The following is a 27,529-nucleotide window of genomic DNA, read 5'->3' as shown; positions in this document are numbered from 1 at the left end:
TCCTTTTAACAATGTTTAATAAAGACCATATACCTGCAAAGTTGTCAGTAAGTCTCTAATTTACATAAGGACTTGGTACCTGGGAAATATAAACATTAATCCAGACAATTTTTCCGATCACATTACTTCCACTTTGAAGCTCTGGCACAGATTTCCATCTGAAGCACAGAAACTTCCTGGGGAAAAAATGAAGGTAGCTGCAAACTTCAAAAGAGAAAATATGTAAGGAATATTTCTTGTTTAGCAAATTTTAAAAGGTAACTGATTTATTGGAATACTGGGGCAAAATCTCTTCATACTTTTCACGATCCAAATCCCATCCATACATTTTAGTCTTTGGCCCCAAGTGGTTTCTGTGACATCCCTGGATGCTCATCCCTATATTTCCATGTCTGTTCTCCTTTTACAAAGATGATCACAATGAAATGAGTTCTGGGCTTTAATTACCCAACACAGCAACAAATTAACAGGCTATTACTGCTGCAGTTTTTTCTGTTTTCTCTGTATGATGAATCGTGAACGGAATAAAGCAGAACTTCCAGTTGACATATGAGTCCATGTGTAAAAAAGTTTCTGTTACCTTAAGCTCATGACTCCTGAACCAGTAAACTGCAGCAATGAGAAAACTGTTAATAAAATACAACCAGGTGATGTTCATCTCCACATAGGCTGGAATCCGTATGTCCAGAAACAGAATGATTATCTGAAGGAAAACAAATGGGAGCCAAGTTCCAAGAAAACAGATCAAAAGCTTGGTCAAGAGCTGCTTTTTACAGATGACCATGGGATCCCAGTCCGGTGCAAGGGGAAAGTACAGAGCAGTCTCCTTCATATAGGAAATGATGCGAACGGACCGAGTCAGGGTCAAGACTTCAGACCAGCAAGTTCCGAAAACCACCAGGAGAACCCCCAGCATGAAAAGGGACAGCCAGTAGCTTTGAATGCTAACGTAGAAAGGGCAGTGGTAGGAAGAAAAGGGCTGTTTACTCAGGCTTACGTAGATCACGGAGTCTCCCAAAACATAGGCGAGAGATGCTATCCAAATAAGGATGACTGTAAAGAAATAAAAGATGTTTCGGCCCAAGTGTGAAACCTTCGACATCTTTGAGATATTCAGGTAGTGATCCACACCGGCAAGAAGAAAGACTGGGCAGTGCAGGAAGCCGTAGGCAAAGGACAAAATCTGAGGTAACAGGCAGATGTGGTATTTTGTAAACCGAACGCCCCAGAGGGCAAAGTCCTGGAAATAAGCTATAAAAGATAAGACCATCAGAAGCAAGAAGTCAACAAAGACCACGGATATGCAGAAACATTCCAGAAGGCTGCTGCAGGTGTCCTTTCTCCGAATGGCGAGCATCAGGATGTTGAGCAAAGTTTTCACCAGGGTGATGGAGAGTACCGTGCAGCTGGGGTCCAGAAGTGGGGGGCCAGGAGATGATGGGAGCGGAAAGGTGTGATTGTTCGGAGAAACATACATTTTTTCCCTTCAGTTCAGTTTCAGAAGGCCTGGTAGAACATGGAACATGACAAAAGAGTGGCTGTTTTCTATACCTGGAAGGAAAATGATTTCAAACTTTATTACTTTATATACATATACATATGTTTATATTATACATTTTAAATGATGTAAATTGTATTTTACAAAGAAAATCTCACTATTAGTACAACCAAATTTAATCCATTCATTAACATAACCAAACCCAGTTTTAGAAATAAGAATCTAATGATACTGACTAGATTCATTAAGAACCTACTTTATGCCAGGCATAATACTAAGTTCTGGGAAAGCAAAGACATATAGCAAAGAGACACACACACACACACACACACACACACACACACACATATATATATACATATATATACATACACATATATATATGTGTATGTATATATATGTATATGTATGTATATGTATGTATGTATGTATGTATGTATTCTAAGGAGTTTACATTTTAGTAAAGGAAACCAAAACATACATAGATTGGACTCTACAAATTAAATACAATGTCATTTTAGTCTGGAAGCAAAACAGCTGAAAGAATGAGGAAAATAGGATGACCTAAGCCTTTAAAGGAGCTACAAGTAATGCTTACGTGCTGGAAAACACTGAACAGTGTTGGATGGAGAATGTTTGGAATTTTCTGTCAGAAGACCGAGTCCGGCTGACTTAAAACTTAGGGTCTTTTCCAGCTCTAAAATTCTATGGCAGAGATGGAAATGAATGAAGGATGGTCCAATTACCCAAAACACGGTTAGGCTGGACCTAGTTTCTAAGTTAGATTTTTCATTTTAACTTTTCTTAATTTCCTCATTCTCTAAACAGTTGTATTTTTTCTGGGCCTATTTACATTCTCAATAGAATGAAAGCTCTATAAAGGCAGATACTACTTCATTTTTGTATTTGTGCATATCACATGGTAGGTATAATTGAACGTAAGGAAATTATCAAGTCAATAAAATTAGAGGAGTTGGTTTTATGAACGAAAAAACCCACAGTAAAATAAACCATTGCTTAAATGTGATTTTTAAAAAGAAAACCAAATCATTAGTTTCAAAAATGAAAAAAGGTGAAGAATATACCACTAATGAAGGTGAAAACAAAGCAATTATTAGGAGTTATTTTGCTCAATTATGTATCAGTAATTTATTTTTAGTATTTTATTTTTCCAAATACATGCAAAAATTAGTCTTCAACATTCTCCTTTGCAAAACTTTTGTGTTCTAAATTTTTTCTCCCTCTTCTTCCTCCACTCCTTCCAAAGACAGCAAACAACCTGATATAAGTTAAATATGTTATGCTAGTAAATCTGACAATTTAAGGGAAATGGAAGAATAGTTACAAACATAAACTACCATGATTGATAGGAGATAGAATATCTAAATAACTCTATATTGGAACTTGAAAAGGTCATAAATGACCTTTCTAACACAAGCACCCAGACCAGATGCATCTAAAGTGAATTCTACCAAACATTTAAAGATCAACTAATAACAATACTAAAGAATAACAGGCAAAGGACTCCTACCAAACACCTTTTATAAAACATATGGCGCTGATTTCTAAATTGAGAAGAACAAAAACAGAAAAAGATTTATAGATCAATTTCACTAATGAGTAATGATGCAAAAATCCAGAGTAAATACCATCCAGGAGACAATAAATCACAAAGATTATGCATAGTGATCAAATGAAATTTATATGGGGTATGTAGGGATGGTTAAACTATCAACAAAATCACATCAATAACAAAAGTAACAAAAGTCATGCTTTTAATAGGTGCAAAAAAAAGCTTTTGACAAAATACAACGCTCATTCCTATGAAAAACACTTGAATGCATAGGTATAAGTGGATTTTTCCTTTAAATGATGAAAAATATCTATCTAAAACCACAACAAGCATTTGTTAATCCTTCCCAGTAAGATCAAGAGTGAAACAAGGATGTTCATTATCACCAATATTATCTAGTATTGTATTAGAAATGCTAGGAATAAAAGAAAAATTAAGGTATCAGAATGGGCAATGAGATAACAATAAACAATCTTTTTGCAGATCAATCTCTAAATACAGATTTTCCAAATATATCTAAAAAGTTAACTGAAACAATGAATTTTAGTAAAGTATCAGGATATAAAATATATGTTAATTAACATTTCTATATATATCACCAATCAAATCCTGAAAGAAGAGATAGTAAGAAGGACCCCATTAAAAAAAAACAAACTAGAGTATAAAATACCTGGGAGTATAACTGTCAAGACAAACCCCAGAGTAATATGAACATAATTATAAAACACTTAAAAAAATAGTCATTTCAATAACTAACTGGAGAAATATTAATTGTTCATGGGTAGGCAGAGCCAATATAATAAAAAATTATAATCCTACCTAATCTATTTATTCATCCCAATTGACCTGTCAAAAAAATTTTTTTTGACTGAGCTAGAAAAAATGATAAAACTCAATTGAAAGAACAAAAGGTAAAGAATATGACGCGAATTTGTCAGATCTTAAACATTATAAGGCAGTAATTATCAAAACTATCTGGTACAGGCTAAGAAATATAAAGGTGGATCAGTGGAACAGAATAGATATACAGCACACACTGTAGTAAATTATAGTAACGCTGTCTTTGCCAAAATGTAAAGATTTAAGCTTTTGTGGTAAGAATTCACTATTTGGTTAAAAAACAAAAAGTTGGGAAAATGAAAAGGAATCTGGTGGAAATTGGGCACAGACTCGTATTTTATACCATTTACCAAAATAAGGTCGACATGGCTATATTAAAGGGAGATGTGAGAAAATTAGAAGAATGTAAAAAATATTACTTATTAGACTTTTGGATAGGGATAAGAATTTATGGATAAATAGAAGATAGTATTGTTAGATGTAAAAATGAATACATTTATTGTATTAAGCCACATAAAATCAGTGTAGCTAAGATTAGTAGGAAAGCAAAAAATTTTGGGGGGGGAATTTATATAGTTTCTCAGATCAACATCTCATATCTCAATACATAAAGAACTTTGTCAAATTTATAAGAATATGTGTCATTCTCCAACTGATAAAGAAATGGTCAAAGACTATGAACAGGAAGTTATTTTGAGGAAGAAATCAAAAAACTACATTATTACTGATTATAGAAGTCCAAATTAAAACAACTTTGTGATACCTCACACTATCAGATTGGTTAAAATAATATGGAGAATGACAGCTGTTGGGGGGAATGTGGAAAAATCGGGATGCTGATACAATGTTGGTGGAACTGTGAACCGATCCAACTTTTGGAAAGCAATCTGAAATAAAGCCTTTGATCCAGCAACAGCACTAATAGGTGAGTTGTAAAATGTTGTATTAGCTCTCTTTGTGGTGGCAAAGAACTAGAAGCCGAGGGGATGCCCATAGGGCAATAGCTAACCAAGCTGTGGTATGGGAAGGTAATGGAGTATTACTGTCCTATGTGAAAGGATGAATAGGTTGATTTTAGAAAAAAAACATGGAAAACCTGGCTTGAAATAATGAAGAATGAAATGAGGAGAACCAAGAAAATGTTGTAGAAAAGCTATAAATGACTATTCTGAATATTATAAATAAGCAAACTACAAAAGGCACATGAGAAGTCCATGAAGATGCTATCCACGTCCAGAAAAAGAGCTGGTAATTAGAAGTATGCAGTATGGTTTAATATGTATGTGTAAAATGGCGGCCTCTAATATGGGGTGACGAGGGAGGGAAGGAGATAATTTGAAATTTAATTTAAAAAACTTAAAATTATAAATATAATTTTTTCCCCCTGAGATAATTGGGGTTAAGTGACTTGCCCAGGATCACACAGCTAGGACGTGCTAAGTATCTGAGACCAAATTTGAACTCAGGTCCTCCTGACTTCAGGGCTGGTGCTCTACCCACTGCCCCCAAAGTAACATTTTTAAAAAATTAAGATAGCAGGACAACTTTATAAGCTCTCTTGTTGAGGGATGGGATTTTTTTTTAAGCCACCTAAAAAATGAAAATGAATAGCTAGTTACAGCAGAAAATATGTACTTTCTTCTGCCTAATGACAGATAGTGACCAGAGTAAGCAATAAATAGGCTTTAAGAAGAGGAACCCAAAAAATGAGGAAAGGGAGGCCCAGGTTGGGCAGTGATTGTCCGGAAGTCACAGAACCAGCGCGTATTAGAGCTGGGATCTACACTAAACGCTTTCGGCTGCCATTTGAAGGCCTTTCTCTATCCGTCTGGTCTGGCTTCTCCCTTTTAGAGAGCTTATGTGACCAGTGTTGGGGTCCCTAGATTAAGGAGGCCATCCCCTGCCTCCTGAACAGACCTTGTCATCCGTGCGGGGCAGGGAGGGAGGGAAAGACAAAGAGAAGGAGAGCGGGAGGGAGAGAAAGGGGGAGAGAAGGGTACAGAGACAGAAGGAGGGAAAGAAAACGGGGAGACACAAGAGAGAGGGGGCGGGGAGAGGCCAACAGAGAAGCGAGAAGGAAAGGGAGAAAGAAGGGAGAGAGATGGGAAAGGAAGAGGGAGAGAGAAGAAAGAAAAAGAAGGGGGAGATGGGAAGCGGGGACACACAGGGGTAGAGATCAGTTCTCATGTGGGAGGAAAATCCTCAACACCCAGCACAGGGCGAGTCAAGAGCAAAAGTGTATCCAGGGAAGTGTGAGCCACAGCACAGAGATTTAGGAGTGAGGGGGGTCTCTGCGCAGCCTCCTGAGTGCGGGGAGCTGAGCAAACAGCTGGGAGGAGGCCAGGGAAGCAGCGCGTGGGCTCCGAGCCGCAGGCAGGAGGCCAAACCACAGGGCCCATAACCGGCAGCGCATTAATTAGCGCGGCGCTTTTCCGTGGCCGGGGGAAAGGAACCTGCTCATCAAGTCCGGAGGGGGATTTTTCCACCCTGGGCGTGGTCGGGGGTGTCCGGGCCAAAGTGGGTCACAGACAACACACAACGAACACAGCCGCCCCCAGTGACCCCAAAGCTGTTCCATTAGTGCTGCCCCCCCCACCCCCAGTGACCCCAAAGCTGTTCCAGAAGTGCTGCCCCCCACCCCCAGTGACCCCAAAGCTGTTCCAGAAGTGCTGGCCCCTCCCTGCCCCAGTGACCCCAAAGCTGTTCCAGAAGTGCTGCCCCCCACCCCCGGCCTCCCCCAGTCGTGTGCAGTCTCCTAGGGGAACAGTTCTATTTGTAGGGGCGACATGTGTATGATACACACACGTGTGAAATAAAGGAGGCGCTGCCCAACCTTCCTGGGCGCCGACAGAAGTTCCCGGGCTTTCCGGCCCTGTCCCGCCAGGGAAGGACAATTCAGCTACTCTGCATTTATGGGGCACGGCCCCGAGGGGGCGCTCTCTCCAAGGCTGGGCTGGGGGGCAGCAGAGAAATGCAGGCTCCGACCCCACCCCATCCCCCATCCCCCAGCGACCACACTGGGACCGCCGCTCTGGGGCAAGGACTCTGACAGCTCACTGAATGCCCGAGGAGCAGGAAGTCAAAGCCAAGGCTCGGGGCTGCTGAGACCCCCCTAAAAGACCTGGGGTCAAGGGGGGAGGGTCAGGAGCGTTTCTTTTCCCAGGCCCAGCCCGCGGGGACTGTTTATAATCCAGATTAAACAACCTAATACCTCTCCCCTCGCTCCCCCAGGTGACAGGGGAGGCGAAGGCCCCCAGCCCGCCTCTGGGAGGCGGCTCAGCCCAGATGGCCGCTCTAAGTGGATTAGGCCTGTCCCCGGGTCCTCTCCATCCCGAGCCCCCACTGCCGCCTCCGGCTCTGCCCTCGCGGCTACGGACGCCTGGGGACGGGAAAGAAGGCAGTCGGACCGAGGGCACACTGGGGGTGACACGGGCGCCATCACTCTGCTGTCCACGGGGCAAAGGCCCCATCCCAGTGCGGGGGAGACGGGGGAACCTCTGAGGGAGGAGGCTCCCCGTGCCCTTTGCCCCACCTTCCCCCTCCCCTTAAAGCATTCCTCAGCAGCGGGGGAGGGGGGCGGGGAGAGAGAGAGGGACACCTGGGAGTCAGGAACACCCGGATTCAGGTGCTTGAACACTCCGAGCTCTGGGCCGCTCTCTGGGGGAGGGGCGTTCCCACCTACCCCCAAATCTGCCCGAATACCCCCGCGATGGGGGAGGGGCGAAGGATAACCGCTTCCTGCCTTCGGAAAACTCACTTTTATTCTTTCTTCCCCCAATCAGTCCTCCAATACACAGGGACCCAATCTGGCCCGGCAGCTCGGCCCAAAATGGCCAGGGCTTGGTCCTGCAGGCCCGTCTCTCCCCCATCACGCCTGACCCTCCCTATGGCTTCCGCATGGAACAAGCCCAAATTGGGGGGGGAGTCTGGGGGTCCATCTGACCCATTCCTCACATTTAGAGGAGGAGGGCTAAGAAATCTGGCACAGACGGGATGTGGAACCAGCTCTCTGGTCTTAGGGCCCGGCTCCCTTGGAGCACCACGTTTTCCTTTTGTCTACACTTAAGTCAACAAGCATTTATTAAGTGCCTACTACATGCCAGACACAGAGTGAAGGGCTAACTATGCCCCCTCCCCACTCTAGTCCCTGCTCTAGAGGGGCTTGCGATCTAAGGGGGAAGAGAATGTACAAATAGTTATGGATCAATTAAGTTGGAAATAATCAAGGGAGGAAACCGGGTTGGGGGATGGGGAAAGGCTTCCTGTAGAAGGCAGGATTTAGCTGGGATTTGAAAGAGGCCAGGAAGTGGAGATGGGGGGAGGGGGGAAGAGGGTTCCCAGCATGGGGGACTCCCGAGACAATGCGGGGAGTCTGGAGAGAAACTGCCTTGTTGGAGGTCCCCGGACTGAAGGGGAGGGAGAGGACTAGAAAGCTTGTCGGGGGGAAGGCTCTTAAGGACCCGGGAACCTCGGAAGTTGACGGAGTGAGGGGCTTGGGGGGAGAGCCCTCTGACCGCTGAGCAGGGAAGGGACGGGGCTGGAGGCTGACAGACCCACTGTCAAAGTCTAGGTGCAGATGACGGGTCCGCCCCAGCTTGGGAGAGGGGAGGGAAGGGGGCTCTGGAGAAATGCCGTGAAATGGAAACGGACAATTCTTAGCAGGATTGGATCTGGGAGGTGAGAGAAAGGGAGCGCGACTCCCACCCTGGGAGCCTCCATGACTGCGATGGAGGTACAAGAACAGGGAAGGGAGGAAGCGGAAGCTGGGGGTGGGCTGGGGGAAAGGGTTCTTTTTTCTTAAAGATGCCCTCGGGACCTGTGGTTCAGTAGGGGAGGTTGGGTGTGGCTAAGTAGATCTGAGAGTCAATAGCATCAATATGATGGTTAAATCCCCAAGTACAGAAGGGAGGGAGGACAGAATGAGTAAAAACGCATTAAGTCTGACAATTAAGAGCTCATAGATAACTTTGGATGAGTTTTGGCTCAATGGGCTCAACACCCCATTGCAACATTTAATTGTTATTAATTTTTTTTATTGTGGGTCGCCCACATTTTACAGGTGGCCCATTTTACAGGTGAAGAAACGGAGGCACAGGGAAGTTAAATGACAAGAGCTTCCAATCACACAGCTAGAAAGTAAACCTTGAATTATCTCCCAATTCAAAGGTATGGAGTGGGAAAAAGTGGGGGATTATATTTTCACAACTATAATGCCCTAATCCATCTATAGTGAGTCTCTTCTGATGCAGATTTGATTTTAGCTCATGAAATTCTTCTTCCACTTCTTTTCTCTAAATCCAAAATAAGGGATTTACCCAACATATTAATGGGAGCAATCTCGGGCTCTCTGAATGTCTCTGAATGTTTCATGGACACCAATCCCTACCCCCACCCCCACCCCCTATCCCCCACCGAGGCATTCCTTCCCTCTTTGAATAAGAACTCATTCCCCTCACGTTTGCTGGTGATGGAGGTCAAGATTAAGTCCTTGTCAACAAGGTTAATTTTAATGAGTTGTGTATCCTGGTACTGGTTTTTCCTGTTATTTATCTTGTGTCCCAAACCATAGTTTCAGAGCCTCAAGAAAGTGAAAGGAAGCCTGAATTCTTGCACTTAGCTTAGATATCAGACTTTGATCAGCGATGGCTAAGACAAAAACTTTTTTTCCTATCAGCAACTTTCCTTTTTTTTTTTTTTAATCTTGGCTGCATTGATTTTGTTTAGAAAAAGGATTTTCTAATTTTATATACTCCAATATATGGGAGGAAAATGAAACTTGGAGAAATAAAGCGAGCTGCTTCAAGTCTCACTGGTGATTTGGCCCAGAGGCAGGTTTTCAACCAGGGATCTCGGACTCCAGGTCCAGGAACAAGGATATGGGTACAAGCAGGTCAAAGACATAAATCAATCACGCGTTGACTTGTGGTTTGGACAGCAGGGGCAAGTCAAGCAAAGAATTCGTCTCAGAGAACAAAAAAGAGGGTTTCATCGCTTGTGGCCCTGGAAGGTCCGTCCCAGTCCCAGGGCTCTATGGTCCTTCGGGACCCTCCCCAGAACTTCTAGTTTTCTTCAGCAGATTCTCTATCAATGGATTTCCATCAAAGTCATTCTAAAAACCGCTTGTGTTTCCTAACTGATCACTCTTTTCCTTAAAACATCCATTATTTTGCCCAGCTTCCCTTGAAAGCTCAGAACCATCCTGAAGTCTCTGGTCTGTGTTCCTCAAACAACATGAAGCTTCTTTGGGAGGACAGAGTTAAGAGAGAGTTGAGAGAGGGGGAGAGAAAGAGGAGAGAGAAAGGGAGAGAGGGAGGGAGGAGGGGAGAGAGAGAGAAAGGAGGAAGGAGGGGGAGGGGACAGAGAGAATATGTGTGTGCGAGGACAAATGCTCAGAGCTGGGAGAGGCCATACAGGTAATCTAGTCTAACCTTATCTTTTTCCAGGTCAGGAAACAGACCCAGCAAGGGAGTTACATGTACAAATTACACAAGTAGTTCCTGGAAGAGTCAGAGACGTGGAATCTTTAAATACAAAACTATTTTCATTGCAAAAAAAATGACCACACTGCAATTTTTCTTTTAGCGAAGATAAGGCAAAACCCAAAATAAAAGACTAAATAAAATGCCTAAAAATGCCAAACCATGACAAGTAGAATGACGCAGATGCGGCCTGCTTTTTACCAATTTTTAAAAGAATGGCGGTGGGAAGCTTTCTCTTTAACGAGGTAATGCAATAAGCCTTGTTGTTGTTAAAAGAAGTTTAAAGAAGCAAAGTCGTTCCAAGAGCGCTGACGGATAAAACTGAAGAAGGAAAAACAAAGGCGCTGATGATAAATTATTTTGACCATCCCCGCTGCTGCTGTACTTTTTGAGAAAAATTTTCATTCTGCACCCTTGTGAAGAAAGGCACTTTCTATCCCCAGGCCTCAGTTTCCCCTTCTGTAAAAGGAGGCCGTTGGGCCGAGTGGCCTTCTGGGTCTACTTCAGATCCAACTTTAAGAGACTCGGCTCCAATGATCCCCAAAGGGCAGCTGGGAGCTAATCAATTAATCAATCAATAAATAAAATAAGCAGGACAAGTATGAGAAGGAGTAGTAAATGCTTTCTTTCCTCTGGAGTCTTGTCAAGGAACTGACTAAAAATGAGTGAATTTGAGACTTCACTCTGCTTATTGTCTATCAAAAAAGGCCATTTTTCCTGGGCAGCAATGTACCACCCCTGAGGATCTTTTCTGACAAGATCTTCCCATATATGTGAATTAGATGTCTAAAGACTTCAACTCAAATCTTGCCTTGGATGGTTGACTCACTAAGGGTCTGAATTTTGGCAAATCACTTCACTTGAGCCTCAACTTCCTCATCTGTAAAACGGGGATGACTGATTTTTCCCATCCAACCAACTTCATAAGGAAAGCACTTGGAAATCTTTAGAATTTATAAAATAAATATAAATTAGAAATCACTAACATCCTGGGTAGCTTTCCTTCCTAAGCTCTTATAACCTCCTGTGTCAGGCTGTGGGTCTGACCAGCTCCTTAAATCTTACCGATTTACCCTCACATAAGAGCCGGTGTTAATACTAACAATATAAGAAATATAAGCCTGAAAACTGGTCAGTGCCTTCAAAGTCTTTGCTCTCTGCTGGGGAAGAGACGTCCATATATTAAGACAAGAGGAGGAGGAGGAAGAAGGGAGGATTCTTGCGAGTCTCCACTAAGTTATGGGATCTAAAATGAAGCACATTTCTGCTAAGTAGAATGGCTTCCTCCCTCTGCACCCCGCACTTCAGAACTTAGAGATTTCCCTACCTGTGTAACTCTGCCAGCCTTCAAACATCCACTCGATTCCACTTAAAATACCCCTTCCACTTGGGCCTGGAGCACCGAACACCTTGGTCCCCCTGAACAGCACCTCCCCCTTCAAGGAGACCTTTAGGTGTGACGTGAGTCAGGGTGAGGGTCTCAGTTCTAAGGGAAGCTATCGCACGATCAGCCAGGCCTGTATCCGCTGCTAACTGCCAAACAGTTCAGAGAACTGGCCGCAGACTTAATCCTGAAGGGATTTCCTCTTTAAGAACCTAAGTACAAATCCTGACCGTCTCCACTACCACGCCGTCTTTTTTAAAATGTGAAAATCTGAAAGTGCTTTAGAAAGAAGAAAAAATAAAACCCACCAGTTTTTGAATAGGAAAATCAAGTCTGAAGTTTCTACTTAGGGAAGAAAAACAGAGAGAGCTGATACCCTAAATCTCAGGCCCAATAGTCCCTAGTTTCTTATTACTCCCCTCCATAAAGTCTACATTTCAGTCAAAGTGGAGGAACCAGCTGCAAGCTCAACTTGACACCCCAGGTCCCTCTTGATCTCTGACCCTTTCAATCCTCCTCTCCTTTCAAGCGTGGGGGTCTCCAGGAAGCCTTTTCTGATCACCCCGTGGTCCCTCCTGATTTCCTTTCAATCTTCCTCTCCTTTCAAGCTTGGGGGTCTCCAGGAAGCCTTTTCTGATCACCCCCCAAAATCAGCACTGTCTCCTCCAGCAGAGGCACCGAGTCAGACTTCCACAGCCCGGAGCACAATTTAGAATCAGTGGGGATGGGAGCCCTGAGCCACAGCCAGCACAAACCCCACCCTTCCAGCCTCTGTCCCCCAACTTTTACCCTTGGCTGACACTAACTTCAGTCCAACCAATGAGCGGCTCTGAGAAGATCTGTTCATTTACTGCTCATGCACCCAATACGGTGGAATTTAAAGAGAAATAAAAGAAAACCCTGGACTCCGAGTTTTAAAAGTGGATTGTGACAAATATCCGAGAGGTACAACATCTGTCATTTCCGGACTTCAGGAAATAGGTGGCGTTTGATCTGCACCTGGAAGACTGTACAAGATACAGAGATGGATTTTAAAAATCCCATAGACCTGTACTAAAAGATAGGAGAGACTCGAATTGCACCAGTGTGGAAAACCTGTACCCATCACATCCATTTTCTAACTGTTCAGATGAAACACAGAAGGAAACCAGATCTTCGTGGATGAGAGGAAACATATATTCTCCCACATTCTAATTAAATTCTAATTTAATAATAATAATAATATTCTAATTCTCTGGCTTAGGGATCAACTCTAATCCTGAATTCTGAATATATCAGGGAAAATAGGGAAACGATTTAAAATCTCGTTGAAAATACACAGTTGGCGATTTCAGAAAAACCTGAAAAAACTTACATGAACTGATGCTGAATGAAGTGAGCAGAACCAAAAGAACATTGTACACAGTTACAACACGATTGTGGGATGATCACTAGGATGGACTTGGCTCTTCTCAGCAATATAGTGACCCAAAACAATCCCAATAGACTTGGGGTGGAAAACGCCATCTGTACCAGAGAGAGAACTAGAGAGACTAAAGGTGGACCGAAGCAGAGTATTTTCACTTTTTCCCCCCCTTTTTGCTTTCTTGTGATTTTTTTTCCCCTTTTAGTCCGATTTTTCTTGCATAATATAACAAATATGAAATATGTTTAAAACAAATGTACACGTTTAATGTATATCAGATTGCTTGCTGTCTTGGGGAGGGAGAAAGTAAGGAAGTGAGAAAAACCATGAAACCCAAAAATCTTATAAAAATGAATGTTAAAACTATCGGGATATATTTGGAAAAATAAAATACTCTTGAGAAAAAAACACAGCTGAGGGAAAATGAAGAGAATAGATTATAGAGACACAATCTTAACTGTGAAAATGAATGGGATTCTATAAATATCCTTGTTAGTCATTTTCAACCACGTCTGACTCTTCCCATTTGGGGTTTTCTTGGCAAAGACACGGAAGTGGGTGGCCATGTCCTTCTCCAACTCATTTTGCCAATGAGGCAGCTCAGGCAGACAGAGTGAAGGGACTTGCTCAGATCCCACAGATGTGAGTGTTGGAAGCTGGATTTGATCTTCCCGATTCCAGCTGCCACTTAGCTGCCCTTATAGTATAATAGTCTCCTCATATTCACCAATATTTCTTTATTTCCTTTTTTGCCACCCTTTTAAAGTTCCAAAGCGTTTCAACATCTATTACTTTACTAGGCTTTTCTTTGTCCCCTCCATTAGAATGTGAGCCCTATAAAAACAGGGACTATAGCTCTGTTTAGTTTGTATCCCCAGAGCTTACCATATACCAAGCACTGAATATATGCTAGTATATGCTGTTTTGGGGATTTTTGAGCAATTTAATCATTTTATTAACAAGAGTTATTTAAAAGAATGGCAATTTGGCCATTTCTTTCAGACCATACATTTCATCAAGGCTAACCCAATGTTTCTACATACAGTAGGTGCCAAATAATAAATGGTATTTGAATTGAACATAGCCTGGTGATAGGACTGTGTCTCTTTCTTTATTAGTGTCATGGAGCAGGGGTTCTCAAAGTATGGTCCCCCAAACCCTTTCAGGGCACTCATGAGGTCAAAACTATTTTAATAACAATACAAAATCATTATTCGCCCCCTTTATTTCCATTGTCTGCCAACGTGAAGACCAGATTAACATTTCCTCTGCAGAATTGTAATTTTGCTTTAAAAATGGATAAATCTTTAGACATGACTCAACTTGTTACTTTGCTTTTATTTTTCCCATATCGGCATCCAAGCAGACCTTTTATGTGAATGCTTGGCAATAAAAACAAGAAGTGATGAAATATTCAGTGTTGAATGACTTTTTGAATTTTGTGGTTTATCCTGAAACATCTGTGCTGATATTTGCTCTCATAATGCAAAAACAATTTGCGATTTACATGTGCAAAAATGAAAACCAAATGCCACTCTTCTCACTAGTTTTTCATAAAAATCTGCTAATTATGTTAATATGTAATTGGGTTTATTCCTGTTCTTTTTAGAAGAGTAAAATGTTTTTTTAAACTATCAATTTACCTCCCTAGGTAAGTAGTCAAATAATATAAACAACCAATTCTCAAAAGTAGAATTATCGAGTATTCACAACCATGGAAAGAACGCTCCAAATCATGAGTAATAAAAGAAATTCAAAACAAAGCAACCCCAAGGTGAGGTTTGCCCTCACACCCAATAAATTGGCAAAGATGACAGAAAATGGCGACAATCCATGTTGGAGGGTTGGAGGATGACAGACAAACTAATACACTGTTAGTGGAGCTGTGAGACGGTACAGTCATTTTGGAAAGCGATTTGATATTACATAAATAAAGGGACTAAAACGCCCATGCCTTTGATCCAGGTACTCCATTATTAGCTCCAAAATAGTCATAAGAAGAAAACATCCATAAACTCCAAAATATTTATAGCAACACTTTTTTTTTGTGATAGCCGAGAATTGGAAACAAAGCTGATATCCATTGACTGAAGAATGCATAAAAAATTAAAATTGTGGTATATGAATGGAATGGAATATTACCACACTATAAGAAATGATGCGATTAACATAGATAAGTATGTAAAGCTCTGTATGAACTGATGAAGAGTGAAGTCAGCTGAGCCAAGAACAAAACATATACAGTAATTATATCAATGAATGGGAAGAAGAAAAAATGGGAAAAAAAAACCCCAGAATGATAAGGATTCAAGTGACTTGAATGGAGAGATGAGAAGATAATCCTCCTGCAGGTGGAAAGTCTATAGTGGCAACAGATTGTATTTTTCAATGTACTGAGTAGTATTGTTCTAATACTTCCCTATTTTCTTGTTTTTAAAAGCTACTATTTTTAATGGGATGGCTCTCTAAAAAGGAGAAAACTATGAAAATATTTTTAAAAAGACATCAATAAAACTTACTTTAAAAAATTATCAGTTTTAATTTCTAACACAGTAAATAGTGATAGACATAACTCATATAAACAAAAGCTCTTTGAAATTAATAATGTTAAAGAGTGTCAAGTGATCCTGAGATTAAAAAATTTGACAGCCAAAACCAGGAAAAATGGGTAGAAGTTTAATGCTAGAAAAATAATCCCAACCCTCCAAAAGAGGAATAGGGAGGGGAGGGATAAAGGGAGGAACGGAGAGAAAAAGGGAAGGAGAGAGTTCCCCTTCCGGGAGACCTTAAAGCAAAGGCTAACTGGTGGGCAGGCGGCAGGGGAGATGTTTATTCCTGGTAACTTCTAAGACAGAAGGTCCCCGAGGTTCCTCTCAACTCTGAAACTGGGACTACTCTTCCATTCTATGCCGGGTCAGTCTCCTCACTTCCTCAATCATCTTGGTTCCTCATTCCTGTGTCCATACAGCAGTAAATAAAGGCAGATGGGGAAATGGACATCCTCAGAACATACTTTTACAATAAGAACATTTCCTCTATCACTTTCTTTACTCAGTTTCCTTATCTGTAAAATGGGGATAAAAATAAGCCCTACTTCCCAGAATCATTATGAGCATAAAATGAAATATCTGTAAAGCTCTTTGCAAACCTTTAAGTGTTACAGAGATATCAGCTATTATCATTAACAAATAATTTATAATTTATATTATATTACATATAATTATATATTGTAGTATGTATAACATATATATGATGGTATATATTATATAATGCTATGGAGGACATATATTCTATTTTATTATATGTTATATGTGAAATACATTATATAGTGTTATATGTGACATACATTATATATTGTTATATGTTGTGTGTGGCATACATTATATAATGTTATATATGCTATACATGACATATTTTGTATATGTAATATATGGTGTATGTTAATATTTTATCATATATAATTTGTATTTATAATTATATACTTTATCATTATAATCATGAACAAATAATGATAATTCGGAGACCTGACCTCATAGCAATGTAATATTACCAGCTCCAGTCATCTCTACCTCCACCATGTCCCAGCACGAGCCCACTTTCACCCTGGCCCTAACCAGACCCGCCTTTCCGAAGATACTCCACTTGACTCTCCTTTGCCCACACTTTGACCCCTCTCAGTTCTCCCAGTCTCTTCCCTCCACTCCAGCTTCACGGAAATCCTAAGTAAATCATTACCGTGGCAGACAATAGGGAAGGCTTGACCCAGTGTCTATCCCGGTAAAGATTCACTTGGCCAAAGAAGGGTGGCTGGAACCCCTGGCCCTCCCTCTGTCTGGCCCAACTCCTCCCGAGCTGCTGAACAGAGCTGGAAAGTCCTGGGGCTGACCAGCGCCTGCCCCAGACAGGGATGGAGCTCTCAGAAACCTTTCCACCCACTCAGGTCTCCAAGTCTAACTTTCTCATCCTTCGAGTCCCTCCCAGGAACGAGGGGCGGGGAGAAGGGAGGGAGAACTTCTTTTCTCTTTCCCACAGCTTAAATGATTGTCAGTCTTTCCACTCCTTTCCTCCCCTCCTGAGTCAGGAAGGAGGATAACCCCTTCCTTTTGTTTGCTTTGCTCCCCTTCCCCTCCTGCCTGACTCCAATGATCACCCCTATTCCCATCTCCTCCTGAATGTCCGCTCTCTCCCTATTCAATGGCTCCAGGAAAGCCTCTGACACCTACATCCTTAAAGCTTTGGCCCCAAGACCTCAGCCAGCTGAAGCCCCCTTCTCCCCTCCTTGGACTCCCCGACAGAAGGAAGCCCTCTGAAGGCAGGCCCTTCCTTATCTCGCCTTCAGGTCCTCCAGCTACCCACAAGTGAGAGGAGGCACTTGACCAACATTGGTTAATGAGCCCGATCTTCCAGGGTCACTCCATAAAGGCCATTTTTCTGCCTAAATCTTCCTGCTGACTCCTGGAAAACTTTCAATGCCCCCTCCCTTCTCCCCTTTTGGATTGAGAGGCCCTGCATCCTCTAGTTCCTGTCCTTCCTTATCTCCTTCTCAGCAAGAACAGCAAATTCAGTGTTTTTCAAGGTTGCAGCCGGCCCCTCCTTTCCCAACCCCCTCCTCCAGCTAATCTTGCCCACTTCCCGCCTCCACCAGCCTTATCTCTCTATCTGATCTTCAGCCCCGGCTCTCAGCCAGCTGGGACCCAAAGCTCTATCTCTCTCATCAAAGCCGGCTCATCCCTTCTCCAATTACTCCTGTCAGGCCCTGCCCGAGCCACCCTCTGCCTCCAGACCTTGGTGCTCTCCGATTTTTTCCTCCCTCATGATACTAATACACACATACATATTTAGATGTGTTATTATTATCCGAATGTTAATCAGTATGTGTGTGTTGTATATTACTCATATTAAAATAACAATTATATAGATGAACTAAATATATACACATTGCTCGAATCATGTCACAAATATATCTCAATTGTATAGATTATATTAAGACCCAAATCCATACAATAGATCATCTATACATTATATATATATATATTATATGTAGATAGTCTATATACTATACATTCTATGTTTACAACATATACATATTATATTCAACATATATGTGTGGCAATTAATATGAAACAGGTTTACAGTTTATGAATATTATGACTAAATATTATGAATATGAAATACATTTACATTACAGATTACATTTAATATGTATATATGTCTAGTCAGACATATGCACAAACATGTATGTATGTATATAGATCAGTAGAACAGAGTAGACAATCTGTAGCATTGACAAGTATAAAGATAAATGGGGGGAGGGAATAAGAATTTATTATTTAGGGGCAGCAGATTAACCTATATCAGATTGTTTGCTGTCTTGGGGGGGATGAGGAAGAGAGGAGAAAAAATTGGAACATAAAGTTTTACAGAAATGAATGTTAAAAACTATCTTTCCATGTATTTAGAAAAATAAAGTACTATTGAGAAAAAAGAAGAAATGATGAGCTCAATGATTTTAGAAAAACATGGAAAGACCTCCATGAAATAACCAATAAAAAGCAAATGGTTTTAAAGACAACTTTTTGAGCAACTAAGGCATTCTGTTATAAATACCCAAATTAATCTTAAAGATCCTACAAAGGAAAATGCTGTTTGACTCCAGAAAGGAATGTTGCTGTGGTGTAGGAAAATTATGAGCTGGTTGATTTAGAAAAAATATGGAAAAGACTTGGGCTTATGAGAAAAATGCTTTCTACTTTCAGGGAAACAGGTGACAAGTAGAAATAAGCATAGTATGGTCTTACATATATGTGTATTATGTGGATCCATGTCTATATTTATACTTAGCTATGGATATATATATCCACACTTAATTATAGCCTTCCTTAGGATAGTCAGGAAGGGAGGGGAAAAATAAAGTAGAAAGTACACACCAAAGAAAACCAAGAATAAAGCAAAAAAAAAAAAAAAAATCTAGACAGCTTTGAAAGTGTGTACTATTTATTATATAATAAAATATTATATTTTCTTGAAATAGAAATTTATCATTTTATATTGAATCCTCTTGTGATCTGTGAACGTGATTTTTTTTCTTATTTTGTATTTAAGTGTAAAATAAGAATATTTACAACAAAACCACACAAAACCCTAAACCAGATATATGTTTATTAGTTCTAGCCCTGGAGCTATCTTGGAGAGGAGAAATCATTTGCTGAGGAGGTCCACCTTCCTCCCCACCCACCATCGGTAACAAATACTAACTAGCTGCCATAAACATGGCAGAGCCCTCCAGGTCACCAGTCCTAAGTCTGGTCTGGTCCTTAACAGTCATTAATTAGGAAAGCAATTCCTAAGAGAAGGGGCTGCCATCCCCCCAAATCCTCCAGAGCGGCTTAGTTGAACGCTGAGGAGAGACAGGGGTGCTTGTGCCCCTAATCATACCATGCCCTGAACACCATTTCCCTTCTATTTCTGATGGCGACCACCCAAAGCCTTAAACCCAAGACCTCTGGGGATGGCAAGGCTTGGAGCCCGGTGCCCTTAGGATCCCCACCTGGGAGCATCCCGCCTTGCTGAGAGGGCAGCTGCGTAAGCCCCAAACAGGAAAATCCTTACCAGGCCTCGGCCCTCTCATACAGACAGGATTTCATCTCTGTGAATGAAATCCCCCAAGGACCACGGACACTTCCACGGGATGGACAGCCAAAATCTGCCCCGTCGGGTCTCTCATCAGAAAGTAAGCTCGGGGGGCAGGGGCTGCCTGGCTTTTCCACAATATCCCTTACATTTTAGCTCCTAACACATATATCTCATTTGTTCCTCACAACCCTGGGAGGTAAAAGCACTTACCTTACTTCCCCTGATTTACAGATGAGCAAACTGAGGCAACCTTGCCCAAGATAAGTATGAGTAAAAGTCTGAGGTAGGATTTGAATTCGTGTTATCATCAAGCCCAAAGATCTACAGAGGCAGCTAGGAGATACTAGCGTGCAGAGAACACTGGACCAGTGGATCTTAAGAAGGTCACAACCTCTGTATTCCTCAGTTTCCTCAAATGTAAAGTCGAAATAAGCACTTCTTGCCAGCCCTGACATTGCCCAACCGGTCTCCTTGCTTCAGAGCCAGCCTCTCTCCATCAAAGCCAGCTTACAAAGCAATGTCAAGTTTGGCAGGATCCTAGAGGGCCAGAAGCCAATGTCGGGGGCCGGGAAGCTCCGTCAGGGCCAAGGTGCCAGGGCTGTCAGTCAGAGCAGCAGGCTGTCAGCCTGAGAGGGGGAGCCTGAAAGGGCTGTCAGGGAGGGAGAGTCCAGGAGCTCCATCACCTGCTCTCCTCCTCATCCTCCTCCCCAGGCTTTCCTGCATCTTTTTACATGATCACTCAATCAATGGGCGGATACAGGGCTTCCTAGGTACCGGCACTCAGCAGGGTGCTGGGGATCCCAAAGAGAAGTGCTTCCAGCTCTTGGAGGGCTTACATTCTGATGCAGGAAACCGTAGGGATACAGATAAACGTGCATATATACAAATATGAATGGCGTGCACAAAGTGAATCCAAGGTAACGTGGGGAGGGACTGCGCGGCAGCTGGGAAATCCGAAAGGTGGGACTGGAGCAGAGCCCCAAAGGAGACCAGTGTCCGAGAGGCAAGGGCAGAAGGGAGAGTACCCGGGCAGGAAGGACTGACCGCCACCGAGAGCCTGGGAACTGGAGCATGTGCAAGCAGAACAATGGGGCCAGGGATGGGAAAGGTCAAAGACAAAGGAGCTCGTGCTTTATTAGCACTAATAAAGAGCGCCGGGTTTTATGGAGCAGAGCTGGCGTGATCAGACCTGTGCTTCAGGAAAAGCAGGGTGGCGAGAGTTAGGAAAGCGATGATGAAGGCCCAAGCTAATAAATAAGGCCGAGGAGAACGTGGACAGGAAACTGAGATAAAAGAGGCAAGACCCAGCAACTGGGGATGTCACCAACCTGAACGCTGAATGGCAAATTCAACAGTGACCGGCAAGCTGGGTCTGAGAGCTGGGGAAGAAGGGAAGGACCGCGAGCTCCACTTCGGACAAGGTGGGACATTTCTATGGGACATCCCACTGGAAATGTGCGATAGTGGGTGGCAATGGATACCACCTGGGGGGAAAGGCTGAAAAGCCATCTGGGAACCAGGTCATTGAACCCATGGGGGCTGACGGAGTTACTAAGGATGCTAGAACCGGCTCATATCCACCCCAAGAGCTGATTATTACATTTTCAAATCGGCAACCCCCAAATCAGGATTTAACTTATTGTTTTGCTGACCGTCTAGTTTTGAAAGTGATAGAGAAAACGTTCATAATGCTGTTTAAACTTGAAAGTGTGTGGTGTGCACCTCCCCTCCCCCAAGAGAGCCTGTTAAACATTTGCCAACATATTCCCAGAAGAAAAAGTTCTCAAAAAAGAGCCCCACATTAAATGGACAATTAGTAGGAAATAGGATTGGGGAAAATTAGGGAGAAAGAATATCCAGGAGAAAAAAGTGAAAGCAGCAGATTATTATTATTATTATTACTACCAACATTAATATGTGCCAGACACTGTGCTAAGCACTTTACAATTATTCTCATTTGAATCTCACAACAGCCCTGGGAGGTAGGGGTATTATCGTCCCATTTTACAGATGGGGAAATGGAGGCCAAGAGATGCTAAGTGTCTGAGGTTGTGGGTTCTAAAATCTCAAGGCTTAAGGAGGAGGAGGGAGTGTTGGCAGTTGATAAGTCTTCCCTTCTCAGACTGCATTATATTGGTTTTGTATTTCCCCTACAGCAGTCTCACCATCCTGCATTAGTCACCTGTGTTTCAGCCTTATGAATAATGAGCTCTGATCCAGGCACTGAGCCTTCTTCCCATTCCTCCAGTACAACGCTCCCTCTCTGGGCGCTTGCACAAAAATCTGAACTGTTCCCTCTTTCTTTCTCCCCTTCGGGGGGATCCCTGACATCCATCCTTCAAGGCTCTTATCAATCCACCTCCCACTGAAGCTTCTTCTGCGCCATCCCCCCTTTGCCTTCCTCAGCTGCACATTTCCCCTTTGCCCCCAATTATCGTGCATTGATTGCGTATACATGTGCATGTTGTCTCGCCCCTAGAACATAGGCTCCTCCAGGCCCTCTTGCTTAAAGGCAGCACAGGGCCCCGAGTACAGCCTCAGACTGGACAGATCACTAATCTTACCTCAACTGGGGTAAGAAGAGAAGGAAGAAAAGAAATAAGCATTTATTAAGCACCTACTATGTTCCAGTCACTGTGTAAAGCACTTTATTTCATTAAAAAATGTTTTTTCTTTTTTTTTTTTCTTTACCATTTTTAGATCATTTGAAATAACCTAAGGAGGTACTCGGTCCTATTACAATTCTCATTTTATAGTTGAAGAAAACGCAGGCAAATAGAGAAAACCAATAATACCTTGATTTTTTTCAGCCGATGATAACAGCTGACTATTCTGATGTGCTAATTAACAAATCATCCTGTTTAGTTTCTTTAAATCCTTCTAAACTAAGTTGGAGGGGATATTTCACCGGGTTCACCTCAGCAGAGAAGAGTGACATCCTCTTCTCCCCTTTTATGGGGGTTCAGAATTTTTGGGTCCATGACAGGCAACCCATGGTTGCCTAAGTCACAGGATTTAGCACAGGTGAGATTCCTTTATAGAGATAGACTGACCCCACAGGATTAAAAAATGGAAGGAACTCGGACTCAAAATCAGTTCCGATGTAATTGTTCCAAATCTGACTTTTGCCCCTTACCAGCTGTGTAAGCCACTGAAGCTGCCTGAACCTCAGTTTCCTGCTCTGTGAAATGGGAATAATGATAATGATGATGACATCTGTGATTCTCACTAATGAGAGCATGATAAATGAAGATTTATTAAGGCCACAGGGTGCAGGCTCTATAAGAATTGGCCATATAATTCCATATTATAAGGAACTCTCCCTCTGCTCTTCTAATACAGAGAACAATTAAAATCTAAGCCTCGAAAATGAGAGCAGGAGAAAATGTTACAGCCCAGTCTCTAGGGGGAAGCCCATTTATTTTAATTGCATAAAACGGCTATTAGCCACCAATGCCCCAGAGAGCCTAATTCTACCATCCCCAGGCTGATGATGGTAAACAATTCATCTCCTCTTGAAACAACACCTTAGGATGAAAATGAGGGAAAAGGTAGGGCAGGTGACAAAGGCAACTCCATCCCGACCTATTCAAATGTCACAGCTGCTATGAAAAAAAATGGGAGATGGACTAAAGAAAGGATGTGAACAAAGACCCTGTGATTCTGATTGGAATCAATCCTTATCACAAGGGAATCAACAGAGACCAAGAGGATTACTTCATGGAACAGAGAAAAGCAGGTGAAGGTTTAAAAAAAAAAAAAAAAAAAAACAGTTTAAAGCAAGCTTGGCCATGACCCACTTTTTAAATACATTAATCAATCTTGTTGAACCGTTTCTCTGCTCTCCCCCCATCTGTTCTTCCTTCCTTTCCCCCAACTAAAAGTCTTTAGGAGAAGGAGGGAGGGGGATTGGAAAATATAGCAGAAGTAAGAAATAAAAGAAAAATACTTTTAAGCTTAATGAAAGACTGAAATAAGCAGGATTGTCTTAAGAACAATAGAAGAGGAGGGAAATGGAAGGATTATTCTCATGCACTGAAGAGCCTTCAGATAGATTGCTAAAACAGAATGAAGCAGTCCCACAGAAAGAGAACAAGAATAGAAATGAATGAAAAAGTGGGAGAGCTTTTTTTTGATGATGGTTTTACCAGGGAAATGGGAAGTTGGAGCAAGAAATACTCAACCGCGGAATGCATTTTTCCTATCACACAAGGCCGCTAGGACACAGGGTGGACCTCCCTGTGGCCACTCGGACTGGCGGACACAGATAGGTCATGAGCAGCACCGCAGGTCACCACAGAGCAATGAAATCACAGATCCTCGAACAAGGAACAATATTACTCAGTTAAGATGCAGATAAAGTTATTTTGCATTTTTCATCATCCTGGAACTTGACCATCAAGCCCAGCACCCAGCTGTACACTTTTATCAATACAAAGAAAACTTATGCTGCTTCTTTTAACTACAGTTACAACACAGAGGCAGAGTCGGAAGGAGCCCAGCTCTGGGTTCAAATTCTGCCTCTGATGTCGCTCCCTTTGTCAGGATCCCCAGGTGAAGGGCTTGTGATTAATGGACTAAATCACAACTTCTTCCTGGCAGTGATGCACACTTTTATTTCACCTGGGTCACTGAACTTACCTAAATCCCGATAAGCTCCGGGAGGTCCCAGAAGCTCATTTTGATTTCTGCATCTCAGGCACCTCGCAAAGCATCTAGCACTTCCAGTGGTTCTCAAACTTTTGTTCTCAGTATCTTCATGTTGTTAAAAAGCTAGCAAGAATCTGTTCAGAGAGTTTTTGTTCACACGGGTTATATTTCTAGCTATTTACTATATTAGAAATAAAAAATAATTTTGAATTTGAAGACCCTCTGAAAGGGTTTCAGAGACCCCAACAATTCTTTGGACTACATTTTGAGGACCACCGACTTACACAGTAGGCACAAAACACCTGGTGTCCGATGACAAAAACCCTGGAGCCCAGCTTGGTCCGACCCAAACAGCGGGGACTCCCGGCTGCCCTTTATATCGAAGGGGCGATCGATCAACAGACATAAGCACAAACACAAAGGGCAAAAGGCAGTTCCTTCCTTCCCTTCCAGCAGCTTACAATCGAATGGCGGAGGGACACAAGGCGTAGTTATACCCAACACGAGATAAATAGAAAATAACTAGCAGTAGGAAGCCCGGCTCCCAGCTCTCGGTGCCCCTCCGGGGGTCTTTGCCACCCTGGAGGCACCTCTCCAGCAGGAATCACTCATTGCTCCAACTTTGCTGCCCAAGCTAGTCTTTCCAAGCTTTTAAATCGGAGCGGGGATTAATCAGGAGCCTTAGCTAGCAAAACGCTCTTTTACCTCCTTACCCCTCCCCCCAAAAAGTGAATCTTTAGCAGAAAGCCGCCCTGGAAGCCTTCGGCTTCTAAAATACACGACTGGGTGGTTAACCAGAAAGTGCAAATCATGAAAAGTGAAGGAGGAGGGTTTTTGTTGTTGTTGTTGTTTTTAAATTCTGCTTCCTGGCCATTTAATATACGTTCGTACTCTCTGACACCAAAAGCAGTCAGCAGCAGACCCAACAAGGACAAGTAAGGTCTCTCTTCCTGGAGGGCAGAAGTCTTGAGTTCTCTCCAGTATTAAAATGTGTAACTAAGGAGCTTGGCCACTTCCCAAGGGAAAGGCGATTTAGGTAAGTTCAGTGACCCAGGTGAAGTAAGTGGGTGAGGGTGAGCCAAGGGGAGTGTATTCAAATATTACTCAGGAAAAATGGAAAGATTTGGGAATGGAGTAGGGAGGCTCACAGGCCTTGGAGGAGCGCATCCGGGTGTCTGGCAGCCACCCTGCCCCCAAGTTGTCCATCTTGGGAGGTCGTCCACGACCAGTGAAAACCAAATACAGGGGTTCAGCCGAGGGAGAACGCCCTTCCTCCAAGTCCAGAATGACCGAGTCACAGAGGCGATCTTATCTACTCCAGTCCAGTCCTGACCAAGTCCACTCTACAACACCCCCAGTAATCAGTCAGCTCAAAGATTTTTTTAAAACACCAAAGAAACAATTTAAGCTGTACAGTAACTCAGGTAACTCTACCCTTGAGGGAGAGGAGGAGGGGAGGAAGGGAAAGCAGGGGAAAGGGTGATGGCTTGGGTCCGCCAATCCCCACGGCTATAGGCTCCCCCTCGTCATTAGCAAAACCCAGAAACGTGAAGCCCCAGCCAGGTAGCCTCCACCCTCGCCGGCGGAACTCCCGGGTCTAGACAGCCTCTCTCGGAAAGATGTGGCCAGTAGTCTCCCTCGCCCCCGACCTGCCCCCGGGAAAACAAAAAAGGGGCAGCGGGCGCCCGGGTCTGTCCCCTCTTTCCGACCGCTCTCCTGAGGGAACAGCCGGCGGGGACTGCCTGGTCTGCAGAGAGAAGGGATGGGAGCCGGCCGGGCGCGGAGCAGTTCCAATAGGGACCCCTAAAACAAAGCAGCGGCCGAGATACTGGACCGGGACGCTCCGGGCGCACAGGAGAGGGCGGGCGCACGCGCTGGGACTCCCGCAGTAGGCAAGAACAACGGAGAGAGTGCAGACAAGCCCACAGCGATCTCGGCGGAGCCCCAGCAGCCAGGTGCGGCGCCGAGGTTCCCCCCACTCCCGCAGCCAGGTGTGAGGTTCCCCCATCCCTGTAGCCAGGTGCAGCGCCGAGGCTCTCCCCCTCCACTCCCGCAGCCAGGTGAGGCGCCGAGGTTCCCCCCCACTCCTGCAGCCAGGTGCGACGCCGAGGCTCCCCCACTCCCGCAGCCAGGTGAGGCGCCGAGGTTCCCCCCCACTCCTGCAGCCAGGTGCAGCGCCGAGGTTCCCCCCACTCCCGCAGCCAGGTGAGGCGCCGAGGTTCCCCCCCACTCCTGCAGCCAGGTGCGGCGCCGAGGCTCCCTCCACTCCCTGTAGCCAGGTGAGGTGCCGAGGCTCTCCTACTCCCGCAACCAGGTGAAGCGCCGAGGCTCCCCCCAATCCCTGTAGCCAGGTGCGAGGCTCCCCCACTCCCGCAGCCAGGTGAAGCGCCGAGGCTCCCCCCAATCCCTGTAGCCAGGTGCGAGGCTCCCCCCACTCCCGCAGCCAGGTGAGGCGCCGAGGCTCCCCCCCATCCCCGTAGCCAGGTGCGAGGCTCCCCCCCATCCCCGTAGCCAGGTGCGAGGCTCCCCCCACTCCCGCAGCCGGATGCGGCGCCGAGGCTCCCTCCATCCCTGTAACCAGGTGCAGCGCGGTGAGGTGCCGAGGCTCCCCCACTCCCGCAGCCGGATGCGGCGCCGAGGCTCCCTCCATCCCTGTAGCCAGGTGCGGCGCCGAGCCTCCTCCACCTCATTTCGGGACTGAGAGTGGGGGGAAACCGAGGGTCTCTCGCTGCTGCCCCTGTGAGTCCCGGCCACTGGTGGCCACAACCCCCCACCCATCGAACAGGAAGACCTGTGGGACTCCCGCGCCTCAGCTCCTCCCCCGTACTGACGCAGGCAAGCCGGGTTTAGTCCTAGGGGTGCTGCCGACGGGGCTCACCTCGGCAGAGTTGGGGTCCGCAGGGGGCTCTCCGCGAAGGACGTGAAATAAGGGCCGCGGCGGCAGCCGGCGGGGCAGAGCACCTGGCGGCGCCAGGTGACCGGGGAGCCACGCCCGTCCAACCGCAGTGCCTGCCGCTCCCCACCTTCGCCCCGCCCCGCGCTCGACGAGGAAGTGCATCTGCAGCTG

At 44.2% G+C, this 27,529-nt stretch overlaps 1 protein-coding gene across 1 annotated transcript; it reads right to left on the bottom strand.

The window, feature by feature from the left end:
• On the bottom strand, nucleotides 1-27,471 carry GPR160 (G protein-coupled receptor 160). The gene is made up of 2 exons (XM_051983170.1): nucleotides 27,341-27,471; nucleotides 1-1,551 (listed from the first exon to the last, which is right to left on the bottom strand). The coding sequence occupies exon 2, from the start codon at nucleotides 1,475-1,477 to the stop codon at nucleotides 464-466; it is 1,014 nt and encodes a 337-aa protein (XP_051839130.1). The 5' UTR covers nucleotides 1,478-1,551; nucleotides 27,341-27,471; the 3' UTR covers nucleotides 1-463.
• Nucleotides 27,472-27,529: the final 58 nt, after the last annotated feature.

This window comes from Antechinus flavipes, chromosome 3 (genome assembly GCF_016432865.1).
Source record: "Antechinus flavipes isolate AdamAnt ecotype Samford, QLD, Australia chromosome 3, AdamAnt_v2, whole genome shotgun sequence".
Classification (NCBI taxonomy): Eukaryota; Metazoa; Chordata; class Mammalia; order Dasyuromorphia; family Dasyuridae; genus Antechinus; species Antechinus flavipes.
The sequence above is the reverse complement of the archived record's forward strand: the minus strand, read 5'-3'. Positions and strand labels throughout refer to the sequence as shown.

Bases quoted from the DNA above. Each gene is read 5' to 3' on its own strand.
- GPR160 (XM_051983170.1), bottom strand. From the start codon at position 1,477: ATGTATGTTTCTCCGAACAATCACACCTTTCCGCTCCCATCATCTCCT.